Source organism: Zeus faber, assembly GCF_960531495.2.
Source record: "Zeus faber genome assembly, chromosome: 11".
NCBI lineage: Eukaryota > Metazoa > Chordata > Actinopteri > Zeiformes > Zeidae > Zeus > Zeus faber.
The window spans coordinates 33,679,904-33,700,225 of record NC_137205.1 but is presented as its reverse complement, the minus strand read 5'-3'; the positions used below and the strand labels follow the sequence as shown (position 1 = coordinate 33,700,225).

At 40.7% G+C, this 20,322-nt stretch overlaps 2 protein-coding genes across 2 annotated transcripts in view; one reads left to right on the top strand and one right to left on the bottom strand.

The window, feature by feature from the left end:
* Nucleotides 1-1,927: 1,927 nt before the first annotated feature.
* pex12 (peroxisomal biogenesis factor 12) lies at nt 1,928-8,220 on the top strand. Its single transcript, XM_080008932.1, has 4 exons — nt 1,928-2,067; nt 2,833-3,067; nt 3,285-3,787; nt 4,177-8,220. Exons 2-4 carry the CDS (start codon nt 2,945-2,947, stop codon nt 4,553-4,555), a joined length of 1,005 nt encoding a protein of 334 aa, XP_079865058.1. The 5' UTR covers nt 1,928-2,067; nt 2,833-2,944; the 3' UTR covers nt 4,556-8,220.
* A 12-nt stretch (nt 8,221-8,232) lies between these two features.
* cyb561 (cytochrome b561) overlaps nt 8,233-20,322 on the bottom strand; it is a 14,406-nt gene continuing 2,316 nt past the window's right edge. Inside the window, exons 3-6 of the mRNA XM_080008933.1 lie at nt 11,399-11,497; nt 9,052-9,155; nt 8,757-8,914; nt 8,233-8,475 (exon numbers count right to left, since the gene is read on the bottom strand). Of these exons, the coding sequence (XP_079865059.1) occupies nt 8,283-8,475; nt 8,757-8,914; nt 9,052-9,155; nt 11,399-11,497 (554 nt within the window). The 3' untranslated portion in view covers nt 8,233-8,282. The remainder of the gene's footprint in view (nt 8,476-8,756; nt 8,915-9,051; nt 9,156-11,398; nt 11,498-20,322) is intronic.

The following is a 20,322-nucleotide window of genomic DNA, read 5'->3' as shown; positions in this document are numbered from 1 at the left end:
GCAACTCCCTCTTGCCTTCCCTGTACTTTTCCATCAGCATTCTTAAAGCAAACATTGCACCTGTAGTACTCTTTCCTGGCATGAAACCATACTGCTGCTCGCTGATCCCCACCTCTCCTCTTATCCTAGTCTCCACTAGCCTTTCCCATAGCTTCATGCTGTGGCTGATCAACTTTAACATTTTATTTTTTTGTGTTACGACTGGATCCAATACTGCAAAATAAGAACATGGCACGGGGTTTGATGGAACAGAATGAGTATATAGTTTTAAAAAAGGGAAAAATAATCAAATGTCAAACGTCATGCAGGTAAGATCACACACACACACACACACACACACACACACACACACACACACACACACACACACACACACACACACACACACACACACACACACGGAGGGTTTTTATTTTTTTATTTTTTTTAACCTGTGCTGTCAGCATGCTGGGCATACAACACAGAGTATTTGTTGGCCATTGCATCCAGGACAGAGTTAGTCTGCAAGTGGAGTTCAAGTTCTCAACCTACAATGCAACTCTTTATTAATTCTTAAATCATCAAGAACTGCTGCAATAACTCTGTCCTGTTGACGACCTGTAGAATGACAAGAGCACAGTTTTGGTTATGGAGAACCACCACCAACCCCCCTCTTTGGAGAACTATTCATCATGTTTTGGTCTATAAACAACTGATCACTACTCCAAGAGGGAGAATCACCACGGTGAGACAAATAAACATATTAGTACAACATTTAGACAAAAACATGAACACTGGACCACAACATGTATTAAAAAACAGTGAATTAGGTCCAGGAAAACTGGAACTACAACTGGTCACGTGGCCTCTTCCTGACATAGTTATGGCAGCAAATGACGGAGGAAAGGAGAGGGATGCAACCAGGAGGGTGCTGGGGTGCACTTGAAGCGGGTGTGGTGTTGTGTGCGTGTGATGGGACTGCCTGTGTGTGTGTGTGTGTGTGTGTGTGTGTGTGTGTAAGATGTCCACCGGTGAGTGTACATGACTTATCCCCATTGGCATTGGTGTAGAAGGTCGGTAATATGTCGCAGCGCCTCCAAGCAGCGGAAGGGGCCCCGAAGCCCCCCAAACTCCGCAGCCCTGTGGAACACCCTATGGCTGCAGGAAAGCCCTGTGGCCACAGAAGACCCCGGGCCCCCAGAGAAGCCAGAGGTCCGTGGAGCAACCCCCACGCCCAGCCCCGAGGAGCATGACCCATCCGTGGGAGTGACCCAGTCCCAGGGAGACACACACAGTGTGTAACCACTACCTGGAGTCTACACTATGTAGCTTACATGGTGCTAGTGTGCATTCGTCGCCACAACCTGCATATTTATAATGAATTGGATGATGATGTCACAAAGTGTCTTACTCTACAAACTCATATCGCTACAGCACCCGACAGGAAGTTTTACAACCATGGCATGTCGGTGAAACTTGAACCATGAGATTTCTGGATGTCCCGGTTCTAATGACACCTCAACTGCTGCAGCATTTTATCTGTTCCAGACACAAATCCAAACAATTAAAATAGGGACTTGACCCCTCATAATAGTTATAATACGAATAATAATAATTATAATAATAATAATAATAATAACAATAATAATAATAATAATAATAATAACCCCTAAAAAGGTGAAAATAATTAAACCCATATTTTTTATTGCTGTATAAGTTCAAGTATGAAAGGTCAGTTACAGTTAAATGAGCTATAAAATTCAACCGACTCTCCGTTGAAATAATTCCTGCGTGACATTGCGGTGTGAACTGGGAGGGTCAACCTCTCTCTGACCTCGTGCAAAGCATCGAACGTATCAGTTCGTTTTCCGAGTTTCAAGATAACGGAGATTAAATCCCACGTGACGTGAACGCAGCATTACGTAACTGTGCGCCATGACATCACGCAAAGGGGTGTTTATACGCGGAAGTTAGAGACGTGGTAGCAGCTGGACCCTGATCGAACTTTGTATTAGTGATCAAAACAGTTCGGATCAAGCTGCTGATCGATCCGCGGCTCAGGTGCAGCCAGGCAAACTCTGCGTCCAGGTGAGTTGGAATCCACGGACATTAGACCAGAGGCCACTGAATCTGCTACGTAAACACGCCGCCATCTTGGAGGGGTGTTCACTCTGCTCACTGACTGAAAACACTGACTTTATTTTCTAATGATGTTTCTCACCGTATTCTACTGTGTTTCCACCGTATTTTATTGATTTTTCTCAATATTCTATGGCAGTCCTAGTAATGGTCTATTAACTTGTGTTAGTAAAGCCACCTTTTTGCACGTGGATCGTCGTAGTAAGTGCTAAGGGGAGGAAGTTATGTGTTTAGAAATAAATGTATTCAAATATATGGATATGTAGAGTTAAATGATATTATTATGATATGTTATTCTGTATAAAACGTTGTTTAATGTCGGTGCGATGCTGCGCTCACAATCACAGACTCCACGCCAAGATGGCGGCTTCCTCGGTTTCTAAATATCGATGGTTTCTATATAAGTATTATACAAATAAAAGATAAATAACATATAGAGAGAAATATCTATGGTTTGTATATAAGTATTATAAAAATAAAAGATAAATAACATAGAGAGAAATATCGATGGTTTATATATGTGTCATTGATTTTTTCATAAACAAACAATCAAAACCAACAGGAAACAAAATGCACATAAAACATCATAGAAGCCTGTTTACCTGTCGGAGTGTGGGCTGGAGCTGTTTCCATGGCAACAGAAAACTGTCAAATGAGTGGGTACCAGAGACCAGCACAAGAGGGAGACGCTTCCTTGTTCTGTTATCCTCACAGGAAACTCTTGGACTTCCTGCCATTGCGGGTGAGACAAAATCCATTGCCCAGTTGCCGTGGGCAACCACATTTAGAGGCCTAAGGTCCAGCTGTGTCCAGCAGGAGGCGTGGCATGGCTGAGGCCGGCGCCCACCTCACTTCCACCCACGATGCTGAGCGGCCGTCGGTGTTCGAGCTCCTGGCGCAGGAGACGCTGCTGGAGGCGCTACGTCCAGCACTGCAGCACGCTGCCCAGGTTAGGGTGGAGGGAGGGAGGGATGATAGATGGATGACAGATGCATGGCAAGATGGAGGGGTGGATGATGGAGGGGTGGATGATGAAGGAATGGATGATAGAGGGATAGATTGTGGTGTCACATCAAATGCAAAAGACAATGGTGAAATGGAATAAAAATGAACAATAGAATGGATCCAGATGTGTGTGTTATTCATCAGTTTGGCTCCACCCCCAGGTCCTGGCGGAGGCTGAGCCCCGCTGCTCCGTCCTGTCGTGGCGTTTTGACGAGCTCTTCCTGTTCCTGGACTTTCTGCTGCAGAGCCACTTCCTATCTGTCTCCGCAGCTTCTTTCTCTGAGAACTTCTATGGCCTGAAGCGGGTCTCCTCTTCTGCGTCATCACTTCCTGAGGGGCGGGGCCTTAACAGGAAGTCCCGCCTCCGCTCTCTCATGCTGCTGTGCCTGGTGCCGTACGTGCGTGCCAAGTCGGAGCGCACGTGGGCACGGCAGCGTGACGAGGACGACTTCTCCATCCGGCCGCCGCGTTCCGGTGCCGTGGCAACACTGCCGTACATTGGCGCTGCCTGGTGGGCATGGCGCCTTGCGCAGTTGTTGCTCTTCGTGTCAGGACGCTGCCTGTCTCACTCTCCTCTGCTGTCGCTGGCAGGGGTGAGACTGGAGAGACTGAGTGACCGGGACCTACGAGAGCTCCAGGGCCACACAATTGGCAACCCTACCAGGTACCTGTCATACATCCTGTCATGTGAAGCTGAGGTCACATGACAAAGTCTCTTCCTACCAGAGTCCAAATATCTTGACACTAAAACAAACATGGCCGCCATGCAGCTGCTGTGGTTGTTTGTGCAGCCAACTTGCAGCTCTGACATTCTCCACTAATCAGACTCATGAGCTGCTCCTCCGTTCCACAAGTCCACACCCGCCCACTAACCCTAACCTCCAACCGCCCCCAACCACCATGACTCCACCTGTGACTCCCTCTAATCCCAAATAAGGTCATCGTTGCCAAATAAGCCTTGAAAATCACACCATGTGGCCCAAGCTTCAGAAACTCTTACATGCTGCGATTTAACTGTCTGTCTTTTGTATCTCCGTCTGTCTGTGGTTCCAGTATCCTGGGCCGCCTGGGTGGGGTAGTGCTGGGCGGCGTGGCTGTCTCACTCTCTACCTGTCTCTCCTTCGGGGGGTTCTTCCTGCAGTTCCTTGACTGGTGGTATTCCTCCGACAACCAGAGCACCATGAAGGCCCTGACATCCCTGCCGGCCCCGCCCCCTCCGCTCCATCTGCACCTCTGCCCGTCCGGCCCCGCCCTCCCCAGCGGGCAGTGCCCGCTGTGTTGCGGGGTGCGCACCGCCCACACGGTGCTTTCCACCTCCGGCTTCGTCTTCTGCTACCGCTGCATCTACGTCCATGTCAAGCTCCACCAGCGCTGCCCGCTGAGCGGCCTCCCCAGCCGGTTGCAGCACTTGGTCCGCCTCTATGAGGGGTAAGCCCCGCCTATATCTGGCTGCAGCACCTGGTCCGCCTCCATGAGGGGCAAGCCCCGCCCACTTCCGGCTGCAGCATCTGGTCCACCTCAACAAGGGGTCAACCCCGCCCACTTTCTGTTAGTAACTCCACTTCCTGTTTTGACCTCCACTTCCTGCTGGACAGGAACTTCCTCCATGCTGTTCCATGTTCAGATTTCATTATGGAAGAATTTGAGAATTTTGTGGGGAATAGAATTTGGTGTCTTCATACATTTTTAATGTTCCCCCCACTTCCTGTTGCATCCCTCTGACTTCCTGTACTTCCCACTTCGGTTGAAGTACTTCCTGTTTCTCTATTAGTGAACCAGGAAGTGGCATGAGACAGAACTGAATTGTTTATTGGTGAATTATTTAATAAAGCATTTCGTAAAACATCCCCTGGGATTTTATATATTTTATATCATCACTATCATTCCTCTATCCATCCCTCTATCATCACTATATCATCACTCTATCATCACTCTTTTATCATTATCGTCACTATCATCACTATCACCCTCTATCATCACTCGATCATCACTATCATCCCTCTATCCATCACTCTATCACCACTCTATCATCCCTCTATTACCACTATATCTATCCCTTGATCACCCCTCTATCATCACTCTATCGTCCCTCTATCATATGCAATATATGATCATATTTAAAGATATGCAGGATATAGATATATAACAATTAGTTATATAACGATTAGTTATATAATGTTTAGTTATATAACGATAAAGCTATTGATTTATATATATATACCTGGTCCGCCTCTGAGGAGTAAGCCCCGCCCACATCTGGCTGCATCACCTGTTCCGCCTCTATGAAGGGTAAGCCCCGCCCACATCCGGCTGTAGCACCTGGTCCACCTCAACAAGGGGTCAATCCCGCCTACTTTCTGTTGGAAACTCCACTTCCTGTTTGGACCTCCACTTCCTGCTGGACAGGAACTTCCTCCATGCTGTTCCATGTTCAGATTTCATTATGACAGAAATCTGAGGATTTTGTAGGGAATAGAATTTGGTGTTTTCATACATTTTTAATGTTCCCTCCACTTCCTGTTCCATCCCTCTGACTTCCTGTACTTCCCACTTCGGTTGAAGTACTTCCTGTTTCTCTATAAGTGGACCAGGAAGTGGCATGAGACAGAACTGAATTGTGTTTATTGGTGAATTATTCAATAAAGCATTTCATAAAACATCCCCTGGGATTTCACAGGCATCCCTCTATCATCACTATATCATCCCTCTATGATCACTCTTTCATCCCTCTATCACCACTCTATCCATCCCTTGATCACCACTCTATCATCCTTATCATATATATTCAATATATGATCATATTTTAGATATGCAGGATATATATATATATATATATATTGAGACAGAGAGATAAAGATATAGATATGTAGAAAATATATATTTTACATCAGGTTGAAACGGTAACTTCAGACGATGAAGACTTTATTTCACTTTAATTAACACAATAACTGTCTCACACTGAACATCCAAATCCTGTGCCGTTCAGCCAGGCACTGCAAGGTTCCACAGCAGCCACTGGTTTACACACAAATACAGTGGAGTACATGAATATACAGTAATTAAAACAAATAACAGAATTATTTCATCGCCGGCTGAGCATTTCACAATATTTCTGTAAAATCACCTTTTCATCCAAATTTCAGTGAAATTCTAATGTCTAAATTTAATGTTAAAACACCAGAACCCGTTTGATGAGAAACAACTGTTCTGACGTTCTCTGTGAATAACTGTCATAACTGTGTAATGAGTGTTACTACACTGTAATTGCACGGTAATAACTGTGTAATAAGAGTGAAATGAGTGTTAGTATACTGTAATTTTTGGGTACTAACTGATGAGTGTTAATACACTGTAATTACACAGTAATAACTGTGTAATAACAGTGTCATGAGTATTAGTGCGCTGTTATTTCACCATAACAACTGTGTAATAACAGTGCCATGAGCGTTAGTACACTGTTATTACACCATAATAACTGTGTAGTAACGGTGTAATTAGTGTGATTACACTGCTATTACACAGTAATAACTGTGTGTAATATTAAACGGTATTAACTGTCTGTAATAACAGTGTACATTACATTACATTACATTACATTACATTTCATTTAGCAGACGCTTTTATCCAAAGCGACTTACAATTGAACCAGCAACCTTTAGATCACTAGACCACCAGCTCTACTGCCTGAGCTACCATCCCCGGGGATGTAATGAGTGTTATTACACTGTTATTAAATGGTAATAACTGTGTTTAATAATTATACGAGAGGCTCCACCCCCCAGTTGCATCATGGGACGTACGCAGGTGTGATTCATTTTTAAGCATATCGTAAAAAACACCATGCAGTTTTTGGATGTAATTATCAGCAGAAAAAACCCCAATAATTATATAACTAACAAAAATTATGGTGATTTATAATATTAATAATAATTACAAGAAATGTAAAACCAACATGTACACCTCAACAATAGCGTCATAATTTATTTACCATTTGCTCCTTATAGTAAAAGTACAATGATTAATAACAATATTTATACATCATTACATTCACTCCCACAACAACAACAACAACAGTGTTACTCCCCATTGTGCGCTGATGCTGACGTTTTGGTTCCAACACCATGAACACAGAACATGGAATTCATTCCGAGATTGAAAAAAATGATCAAACTTTAATCTCAGAATTTAATAATAGTTTCATAATCTGACTGTTTAATAATCTGACTGTTTTATAAACTGACCGTTATATAATCTGACTGTTTAACATTCTGAATGTTTAACAATCTTACTGTTTAACAATCGGACTGTTTTACAATCTGTTTAATAATCTGAATGTTGAATAATCAGAATGTTTAATAATCTTACTGTTTTATAAACTGATCATTATATAATCTGACTGTTTAACATTCTGACTGTTTAAAAATCTGACACACTAACAATCTGACAGTTTTGTAATCTGACTGTTTAACAATCTGACTGTTTTATAATTTGACTGTTTAATAATCTGACTTTAATAATTTGACTGTTTAATAATTTGACTGTCTAATAATTTGACTGTTTAATAATCGGACTATTTAATAATCTGACTTTCATAATTTGACTGTTTAATAATCTGACTGTTCAATAATTTGAGTGTCTAATAATTTGACTGCTTAATAATCTGACTGTTTAATAATCTGACTTTCATAATTTGACTGTTTAATAATCTGATTGTTTAATTATCTGTTTTATAATCTGACAGATTTATAATCTGACTGTTTAATTATTTGACTGTTTAATAATTTGACTGTATAATAATCTGACTGTGTAATGATTTGACTGTTTAATTCTCTGTTTTATAATCAGACTGTTTAATAAACAGACTATTTAATTATCTGCAAGACTAAAGAAAGTATTTTGTGGGCGGAGCCTATTGTTGAGGTTTGAGTGTAGAACTGTGATGATACGCTACATTCACACAGTATTTTTATTCCCTTACCGGTCTGGTCAGGGGGCTCAGGGGGAGGTCGGGGACCCCGACCCCGCCCCAGAAAGCTGGCTCAGGGGGAGGTCGGGGACCCCGCCCCGGTCAGGGGGCTCAGGGGGAGGTCGGGGACCCCGACCCCGCCCCTGTGAGTGGGCTCAGGGGGAGGTCAGGGACCCCACCCCGGTCAGGGGGCTCAGGGGGATGTCGGGGACCCCGCCCCGGTCAGGGTTTTGAAGTGCAGGGACAAGGCCTCCTCCTCAGGGTGGGGAGGGCGGCGGTACTCCTCCCTGGTCACCAGGAAGCCGACCACGCCCCCGAAGGCCACAAGCAGCACTGCAAGCACGTTGGCCAGGATGCCCTCTGGTGGCAGCTGTGGGTAAGATGGCCTGGGGGAGAGAGGGGTTAGTATCTGTCTGTCTACCTGTCTGTCTGTCTGTCTGTCTGTTTGTCTGTCTGTCTGTCTGTATGTCTATCTTTCTTTCTGCCTGCCTGCCTATCTATCTGTCCGTCTATCTGTTTGTCAGTGTCTGTCAGCCTTTCTGTCTGTATGTCTGTCTGTCTGCCTTTATTTCTGTCGGTCTGTCGGTCTGTCTGCCTGTCTGTCTGTTTGTCTGTCTTCCTGTCTGTCTGCCTTTTTTCTGTCTGTCTGTCCCTCTGTCTGTCTTACATGATGCTGAAGAGCAGTTTCTCGGTCACTCCCGTCAGACTGGTCCCTACAGCCATGGCGAGCAGCAGGAGACCGAAGAAGCCATGCAGGGGGAGGTAGAGAGCCCGTAACCATGACGACGCCCCCGGAAACAGGAAAAACACCAATCCCATCAGCCACTGCGGGAGGAGAGGAAGAACATGCGACACACACATAGAGCATCACATGGGGATCAGGGGAAGGAAATACTCAACTTTCTGTTTTCTGTTTCATCCTCTCCTCGTGTGTGTGTGTGTGTTTGTGTGTGTGTGTGTACCTGTGCACAGTACAGTACTAGGGTCAGGACTCCACACCAGCTGTGCAGTGAATACATGTCTGGAATAGAAGCTGCTCTGTGGAAGTCAAACACTGCAGTGACACCTACACACACACACACACACACCATACAGTTAGTATATAGGCTTTGTTCACAATCATTCTCTCTCTCCCCATACAGTTATATAGTGTATATAGTATATATAGTACATAGAGTGTAAATAGTATACAGTATATATAGTGTTTATAGTGTATATAGTGTAAATAGTATATCTAGTGTGTTTAGTGCATATAGTATATGTAGTATTTTTAGTTTATGTAGTATATTTTGTGTATACAGTATATATAGTGCATATAGTATATATAGTGTTTATAGTATATTTAGTGTATATAGTGTATATAGTATATATAGTGTATATAGTGTTTATAGTGTATATAGTATATCTAGTGTGTATAGTATATATAGTATATCTAGTGTATATAGTATATACAGTATAGTGTATATAGTATATATAGTATACTGTATATAGTATATAGTATATATAGTATACTGTATATAGTATATATAGTGTATAAAGTGTATATAGGATATATAGTGTTTATAGTGCATATAGAATATTTAGTATATATGGTGTATATAGTATATATTGTTTATATAGTATATATAGTGTATATAGTTTATATAGTATATATAGTATATATAGTGTACATAGTATATAGAGTGTATATAGTGTATATAGTATGTATAGTATATATAGTGTATATAGTGTATGAAGTGTATATAGTATATATAGTGTTTATAGTGCATATAGAATATTTAGTATATATAGTGTACATAGTATATAGAGTGTATATAGTATGCATAGTATATATAGTGTATATAGAGTATATAGTGTATATAATATTTATAGTGGAGTGTATATCGTATTATGGCGGACAAAGGGGCGTGGTCAAGCAGCGGCTGTGGACGACAGCACGGTTCCCTTTCCTGCGGCAACAGAGCTGCCTCCAGGCAGGGAGTTTTCTTAATGTTTTGTTTGTCTTACAGAGCGGATCTGCGCACAGGCTCGTCAGCAGCCCAGCAGAGGAACGCCATTCCTCCTGAGCCCGAGATGATCTTTATCACCCCCATTATTATAATAAAAATCAGTTGTTAGATATAACTGTGGCCAGCATACTGTATTGAAAAATGGACAATAAAACTCTCGTTATGTTGGCGCAACACGGCCAGAAAGACTCCGTCTCCCTCCCTAAACCCTTACCGGTGGGCAGAGACCCACAAATATATATAGTGTATATAGAGTGTATATAGTATATATAGTATATATAGTGTGTATAGTATATATAGTGTATTTAGTGTATATAGTATACAGTATATGTAGTATATATAGTGTATATAGTGTATATAGCATATATAGTATATATAGTGTATTTAGTGTATATAGTATATATAGTGTATTTAGTGTATATAGTATACAGTATATATAGTGCATATAGTGTACATAGTATATATAGTATATATATATAGTGTATTTAGTGTATAAAGTGTATTTAATGTATATAGTATACAGTATATCTAGTGAATATAGTGTAAAAAGTATATATAGTGTATATATTGTGTACATAGTATATATAGTATAAATAGTGTACATAGTATATATATAGTATATACAGTATAGTGTCGTGCATATAGTATATAAAGGGTGATGAGATGCTTGGTATTGTACACAGTGTACAATACAGACTGGTCAGGGAGCTGGTTGTAAGTTGGAACAGTGGTTAATCAGGTAGGTTGTTAAGTGAGGAATACCTGTATTAAGATGGAACAAAAAAAGGACAAGACAAAATAATTAGGTCAATAAAGGTGAAGAACAGGTCCCATGAAAGGTGTGTCTAACTTCTCTGGGTTGCCAGATCTGACAGCGACGGGCTGCAGCGACCAGGACTCTGGGTTGCCAGGTCTGACGGTTTTGGCCCTTTTTCAACACCCAGACTGTATCCATTGAGCCAGTGCATCGTTAAGGTTTTTCTTAATGTTTTGTCCGTCACAGTGGTCAGATATCCTGCGGGGGTGAACCTTCTGTTTAGGGCCAAATAGCACTAAAGCTTACTTGGGGTTTTCCTCGTTTCTTTCCAATACGTTTCATAATTACTTTTTATTGATTGATAATTTGTTTTAATTTAATTCTTTGAAGGATGATGTCTCTGTCATAACGCAGTCTGTGCAGCCTCAGGACCAGTTGATTGAGTGGACTATTCTCTATGTTCTTATATGAATATATGAAATATTCGTTGGTATTGGCATAATAATGTCTCTCTCTCTCTCTCTGCCTTTCTTTCTGTCTCACCTATGATACTGATGATCAGCGCAATCAGATGGATGAAGGCATGAAGCAGCTTCACGCTTCTCTTTGCCTCGTTCCGAAACACTCTGAAGACCAGGACGGCTGAGAGACAGACAGGCAGGGAGAGACAGACAGGCAGGGAGAGACAGACAGCCAGGGAGAGACAAACAGCCAGGGAGAGAGATAGACAGGGAGAGGGACGGGGCAATGGAAAACATGTTAGACAATGTTAGCATTAGCGTTCATTAAACGTAGCAGGTTGCTCTCATCTGATTCTTCTTCTTTTGGTTAATTTGGCATCTTTTTATCCACATCTACGACTCCATATATGTACTAGTCCATATCCACATCTACGAGTCTATATCTATATCTACTAGTCTATATCCACATCTACGAGTCTATATCTATATCTACTAGTCTATATCTATATCTACTAGTCCATATCTATATCTACTAGTCCATATCCACATCTACGAGTCTATATCCATATCTACTAGTCTATATCTATATCTACTAGTCCATATCTATATCTACTAGTCTATATCTATATCTACTAGTCCATATCTATATCTACTAGTCTATATCTATATCTACTAGTCTATATCTATATCTACTAGTCTATATCTATATCTACTAGTCCATATCTATATCTACTAGTCCATATCTATATCTACTAGTCTATATCTATATCTACTAGTCTATATCTATATCTACTAGTCTATATCTATATCTACTAGTCCATATCTATATCTACTAGTCCATATCTATATCTACTAGTCTATATCCATATCTACTAGTCCATATCTATATCTACTAGTCCATATCTATATCTACTAGTCTATATCCATATCTACTAGTCTATATCTATATCTACTAGTCCATATCTATATCTACTAGTCTATATCTATATCTACTAGTCCATATCTATATCTACTAGTCTATATCTATATCTACTAGTCCATATCTATATCTACTAGTCTATATCTATATCTACTAGTCCATATCTATATCTACTAGTCCATATCTATATCTACTAGTCTATATCCATATCTACTTGTCTATATCTATATCTACTAGTCCATATCTATATCTACTAGTCTATATCCATATCTACTAGTCTATATCTATATCTACTAGTCCATATCTATATCTACTAGTCCATATCCACATCTACGAGTCTATATCCATATCTACTAGTCTATATCTATATCTACTAGTCCATATCTATATCTACTAGTCTATATCTATATCTACTAGTCCATATCTATATCTACTAGTCCATATCCACATCTACGAGTCTATATCCATATCTACTAGTCTATATCTATATCTACTAGTCCATATCTATATCTACTAGTCTATATCTATATCTACTAGTCCATATCTATATCTACTAGTCCACATCTATATCTACTAGTCTATATCTATATCTACTAGTCCATATCTATATCTACTAGTCCATATCTATATCTACTAGTCTATATCCATATCTACTAGTCTATATCTATATCTACTAGTCCATATCTATATCTACTAGTCTATATCTATATCTACTAGTCCATATCTATATCTACTAGTCTATATCTATATCTACTAGTCCATATCTATATCTACTAGTCCATATCTATATCTACTAGTCTATATCCATATCTACTAGTCTATATCTATATCTACTAGTCCATATCTATATCTACTAGTCTATATCTATATCTACTAGTCTATATCCATATCTACTAGTCTATATCTATATCTACTAGTCCATATCTATATCTACTAGTCAATATTTATATATACTAGTCTATATCTATATCTACTAGTCTATATCCATATCTACTAGTCTATAACCATATCTGCTAGTCTATATCTATATCTACTCGTCTATATCCATATCTACTAGTCTATATCCCTATCTACTAGTCTATATCTATATCTACTAGTTTATATCCATATCTACTAGTCCATATCTATATCTACTAGTTTATATCCATATCTACTAGTCTATATCTATATCTACTGGTCTATATCTATATCTACTAGTCTATATCTATATCTACTAGTTTATATCCATATCTACTAGTCTATATCTATATCTACTAGTCTATATCTATATCTACTGGTCTATATCTATATCTACTAGTCTATATCTATATCTACTAGTCTATATCTATATCTACTAGTCTATATCTATATCTACTAGTCTATATCTATATCTACTGGTCTATATCTATATCTACTAGTCTATATCCATATCTACTAGTCTATATCTATATCTACTAGTTTATATCCATATCTACTAGTCCATATCTATATCTACTAGTTTATATCCATATCTACTAGTCTATATCTATATCTACTGGTCTATATCTATATCTACTAGACTATATCTATATCTACTAGTCCATATCTATATCTACTAGTCCATATCTATATCTACTAGTCTATATCTATATCTACTAGTCTATATCTATATCTACTAGTCTATATCTATATCTACTAGTCTATATCCCTATCTACTAGTCTATATCCATATCTACTAGTCTATATCCATATCTACTAGTCTATAACCATATCTGCTAGTCTATATCTATATCTACTAGTCTATATCTATATCTACTAGTCTATATCCCTATCTACTAGTCTATATCCATATCTACTAGTCTATATCTATATCTACTAGTTTATATCCATATCTACTAGTCCATATCTATATCTACTAGTTTATATCCATATCTACTAGTCTATATCTATATCTACTGGTCTATATCTATATCTACTAGTCTATATCTATATCTACTAGTTTATATCCATATCTACTAGTCTATATCTATATCTACTGGTCTATATCTATATCTACTGGTCTATATCTATATCTACTAGGCTATATCCATATCTACTAGTCTATATCTATATCTACTAGTTTATATCCATATCTACTAGTCTATATCTATATCTACTAGTCTATATCCATATCTACTAGTCTATATCTATATCTACTAGTTCATATCTATATCTACTAGTTTATATCCATATCTACTAGTCTATATCTATATCTACTAGTCTATATCCATATCTACTAGTCTATATCTATATCTACTAGTCCATATCTATATCTACTCGTCTATATCCATATCTACTAGTCTATATCTATATCTACTGGTCTATATCTATATCTACTAGTCTATATCTATATCTACTAGACTATATCCATATCTACTAGTCTATATTTATATCTACTAGTCCATATCCATATCTACTAGTCTATATCTATATCTACTAGTCCATATTCATATCTACTAGTCTATATCTATATCTACTAGTCTATATTCATATCTACTAGTCTATATCTATATCTACTAGTCTATATTCACATCTACTAGTCTATATCTATATCTACTAGTCTATATTCATATCTACTAGTCTATATCTATATCTACTAGTCTATATTCATATCTACTAGTCTATATCTATATCTACTAGTTTATATCCATATCTACTAGTCTATATCTATATCTACTAGTCTATATCCATATCTACTAGTCTATATCTATATCTACTAGTCTATATTCATATCTACTAGTCTATATCTATATCTACTAGTCCATATCCATATCTACTAGTCTATATCTATATCTACTAGTCCATATTCATATCTACTAGTCTATATCTATATCTACTAGTCTATATTCATATCTACTAGTCTATATCTATATCTACTAGTCTATATTCATATCTACTAGTCTATATCTATATCTACTAGTCTATATTCATATCTACTAGTCTATATCTATATCTACTAGTCTATATTCATATCTACTAGTCTATATCCATATCTACTAGTCTATATCTATATCTACTAGTCTATATCTATATCTACTAGTCTATATCTATATCTACTAGTCTATATCTATATCTACTAGTCTATATTCATATCTACTAGTCTATATCCATATCCGAGGCAACCTCATGATTTTAGATCAGTTACTAACATCAATAATGAAAAACTTTGAGAAAATTGTTAAAAACCTTGTTGTGTTACTGTGGATTGAGAAGTTGATCCCCTGCAGTTTGAGGGTGTTGAGGCAACTTTGAATACTCAATATCCTACAAAGGGTTAGAAAAGCCCCAAGCCCACGGCAGGATCCTGTTTGCAGACTGTCCAAGACGGATCTGCGATTGGGCTCTCGTTAAATGGCGGTTTGTCAGACTCTGCAGCTGCGTCCACAGGTTCGCCACAAGGCCTCTGGTCTTTATTACCTACACTGAGGATGCAGGCCCCAGGAGGGCAACTGTTATGACGACACTGTGTTGCTGTCCCTTTTCTGAGGGTCAGCATCAGACCACGGGAACGCTCCCACTGCTTTGAGTACTTGGTGTGAGAACAACTTCTTGGACTTAAAGTACAATAGACTCTTTTGGAGGAGAACAAACAACAAAAAGTCTTATTTTGAAGTTAATGTTGATAGCACAGTGTTTCACAAGTTTCATTACCTTCACTGGTCAGGGAATTATCAGCAGCCAATCAGAATAGAGGTGAACTAAAAACTCCGCCTCCTCCACCATTTTAAGGCCAGGGAACGTCCCCACCTCCTCCTCCCTCAGGAGAGAAGCCGTTGAGCAGTGGTCTTCAGGTCGGCCCTCACTGCAGTTCAACAACTTTTCTTAAATTTTACTTGAAGTTTTCTTTTCTTTAAGTCTTTGTTTCACTAAAGTTCGTGGGCAATCTAAATTTCATGAAACAAGCCTGCTCCAGTCCCCCAGCTATAATTGAATGTTCTTGTATTCTTTTCTTTTTGTATTTTCATCAATAAACCTTGCGCTTTTGCAACGTTACATTATTTTCCTTTTTTCCATTCTTTCAACCCATCCATGAAAGATTCAAAGCAGACGCTTCAGTTAGTGTCATCAGATTCATCCGATTCCACGCAGAACCCGGAGGTCATCGCCAAAGTCGTCTGAGAGTCTGATCGGTTTGTTCTGAGCGACTCCACGGCCCCCGGAGCATTTCGCTCCAGAGCGGACGGAGTGCTCGGCTCGCCCGGAGACATCAGAGCTTCCCGTCCGTCCGAGCCGCTGAATTCCACAGGGAGCAGCTGAGGGTCGCCAGAGCAGACCTACCAACTGAAAGTACCAACCACCACTCCACCCTCCCTAAGACTTTGAAAGGTTCTGATTCTGCTTCCTGATGATGACGGCTCCATGTGTCCGATTCAATTAATTAGCAAAATCTAATTCTCTCTTCCAGCACCTCCTTTCACATCACTTTCTACCTCATGATTGTTTCTGAGTTCAAGTGTGTCACTATTTTTAAATCCTGCATTCATTGTTTATTTTCTTCATCATTCATTTTATTTTATTTTCATTTTCATATGTTGAATATTGTTTTATTTATTGAAGTATATTAGTATGATCAAATAAATAAATTTCTTGGAAATAACTTTGTCTGTTGGTATTCCTTAAGAGTTTCATTCAGAGCTCAATGTCAAACGTCTGCAACTGGAACGAAAAGTTTTATTCTGTTGATCATGTACAACAAACTGCCCCTGGCGGAATTAATACAGCTGTTTGTATTGTATAATATTGTACACACACACCCACACCAGAACACACACCACATTGCATTTAGCAGACGCTTTTATCCAAAGCCACTTACAATTATTCAAACACCGACGGACGCAGCCATCAGGAGCAATGAGGGGTTAAGTGTCTTGCTCAAGGACACTACAGCATGCTAGCAGGAGGAGCCTGGGATCCAACCAGCAACCTTTACATCACTAGACCACCAGCTCTACCTCCTGAGATACCATCCCCCCAAAACACACAAACACACACACCCACACCAGAACACACCCACACCAGAACACACACACACACACACACACCAGAACACACACAAACACCAGAACACACACAAACACACACACCCACACCAGAACACACACACCCACCAATACACACAAACACACACACCCACACCAGAACACACACACACCAGAACACACACAAACACACACACACACACACACACACACACACACACACACACACACACACACACCAGAACACACACAAACACACCCACACCAGAACACACACAAACACACACACCCACACCAGAACACACACAAACACACACACACCAGAACACACACAAACACACACCCACACCAGAACACACACACCAGAACACACACAAACACACACCCACACCAGAACACACACACCAGAACACACACAAACACACACACCCACACCAGACACACACACACACCAGAACACACACAAACACACACACCCACACCAGAACACACACACCAGAACACACACAAACACACACACCCACACCAGACACACACACACACCAGAACACACACAAACACACACACCCACACCAGACACACACACACACCAGAACACACACAAACACACACACCCACACCAGAACACACACACCAGAACACACACAAACACACACACCCACACCAGACACACACACACACCAGAACACACACAAACACACACACCCACACCAGACACACACACACACCAGAACACACACAAACACACACACCCACACCAGAACACACACACCAGAACACACACAAACACACACCCACACCAGAACACACACACCAGAACACACACAAACACACACACCCACACCAGACACACACACACACCAGAACACACACAAACACACACACCCACACCAGAACACACACACACACAAACACACACAGCGTGACAAACAACAAACAAAACAGATACTTATCACAGTGAGTCAGCGATAACCTGCAAGTTACGTGTGTGTGTGTGTGTGTGTGTGTGTGTGTGTGTAACCCTTCAGGGTTTTCTTCTCTAATAGTCGAGTGACCTTTGCTTGTTATTGCTGAGACGTGAAACAAGACAAAGCTCGAGGCTGAAACCTGGTTCATGTACTGCAGGAGGCATGAACACATGAACACACATCAACACATAAATACACATGAACACACAACATGAACACATGAATACACATGAACACATGAATACACATAAACACACATAAACACAAACACATAAACACACATAAACACACATGAACACAAACACATGAACACACATAAACACACATGAACACATGAACACAGATGAACACACAAACACATGAACACACAAACACATGAACACACACAAACACATGAACACATGAATACACATAAACACACATGAACACACAAACACATATGAACACACAAACACATGAACACATGAATACACAAACACATGAACATACGAATACACATAAACACACATGAACACATGAATACACATGAACTAGGGATGTTAACTCGGGTTGCCGTGGTTACTGGTACTATCGGCGTCACAATGATGACACCACTGTCCCCACCGTCGTCTGGCTTCTTAAGAAATCAAACCCGTTTAGTTGATATTTGCATATCAGCGCCATCGTTCATGAAAACCTAATGTGTTATCATTCATAGTAGAGCAGGGGGGAGGGGAGCGGAGGGGGGAGGAGACGGAGGCTTCCTGAAGAAGGACAAACAACAAACATGGCTGCACGTCGATGCCGAGGAGAAAACCATGTTTACTGTTGCTCAACAACTGACACTGCGTTCAGATGGAACAGACAGGAAGGGGATAACGGCACTTCCTGAACGGCGGGGAGGGGGGGGGCAAGAAAACACGGAGCGAGGGAGAGGTGCGACGGCAAAACCAAACCAGCCACATGTTGCCATGGTGATGCCGCCAATAAAATATATTCAACCAAATGATTTGGTGTCTGTTTATATTGAAGAATATTAGCGATGTTTAGTCATTTTATTAGCGTCTCCTTGTCCATAGCTCCACCCGACTTGATGGAATACGTAACATCCTGTTCATTCCATCCAGGAGGAAAAAAGTGAAACTATCCTCGCACCAAGACGTCAATACTTCTGTACGAGCCAACCAGCTCAGAGTGTTGACTCAAACTTCTCCATTTTGAAATGAAATGAAATGAGATGAAACTCCTCACACCAGTCACAAAATATCTATGTTGTAGGTACCCAGAGGGGTGTAGGTCCCAACGGGGGTGTAGGTCCCCACGGGGTGTGTAGGTCCCCACGGGGTGTAGGTCGCCATGGGGTCTAGGGTTCCAGAGGGGTGTATGTCTCCAGAGGGGTGTAGGTCCCCAGAGGAGTGTATGTCCCCAGAGGGGTCTAGGGTTCCAGAGGAGTGTATGTCCCCACGGGGTGTAGGTCCCCACAGGGGTGTTGGTTCCCAGAGGGGTATGGGTCCCCACGGGTAGGTCCCCACAGGCGTGTAGGTCCCCACGGGGGTGAAGGTCCGCACAGGGGTGTAGGTGTGACCTCTACTGATCGCTGTTGACCTCTGGTGACCTCTACTTACCTCTACTTACCACTACTGACCTCTATTGACCGCTGTTGACCTCCGTTGACCTCTACTGACTTTTGTTGACCTCTATTTACCTCTGTTGACCTCCACTGACCTCTGTTTGACCCTTGGTTGGCCTTGACTGATCTCTGTTGACCTCTACTGACCTAGAGAGATCTAAACGCTGTTCTCTCCCCATCACCCCCTCCTCCATCACTACATGGACCCCTTCCTCTAGAGCCCAAGACCACACCTTCTCTACCTCCATCTCCAGCAGATCTCTATCCCCCTTTCCTCTTCTCTACCTCCATCTCCAGCAGATCTCCATCCCATTTTCACCTTCTCTAGCTCCATCTCCCTTTAGTTCAGTGACTGTGATGAGCAGTTGTTGTGATGGAAGCTTGGGGACAAAAGTGTCCGAACAATGACGTAATGGTATGTGATGAGACAGACAGATAGAGCAACAGAGAGAGAGAGAAAGAGAGAGCGAGAGACAGACAGACAGACAGACAGAGAAACAGGCAGAGAGATTGTAATCTCTAACTCGGTTTTGC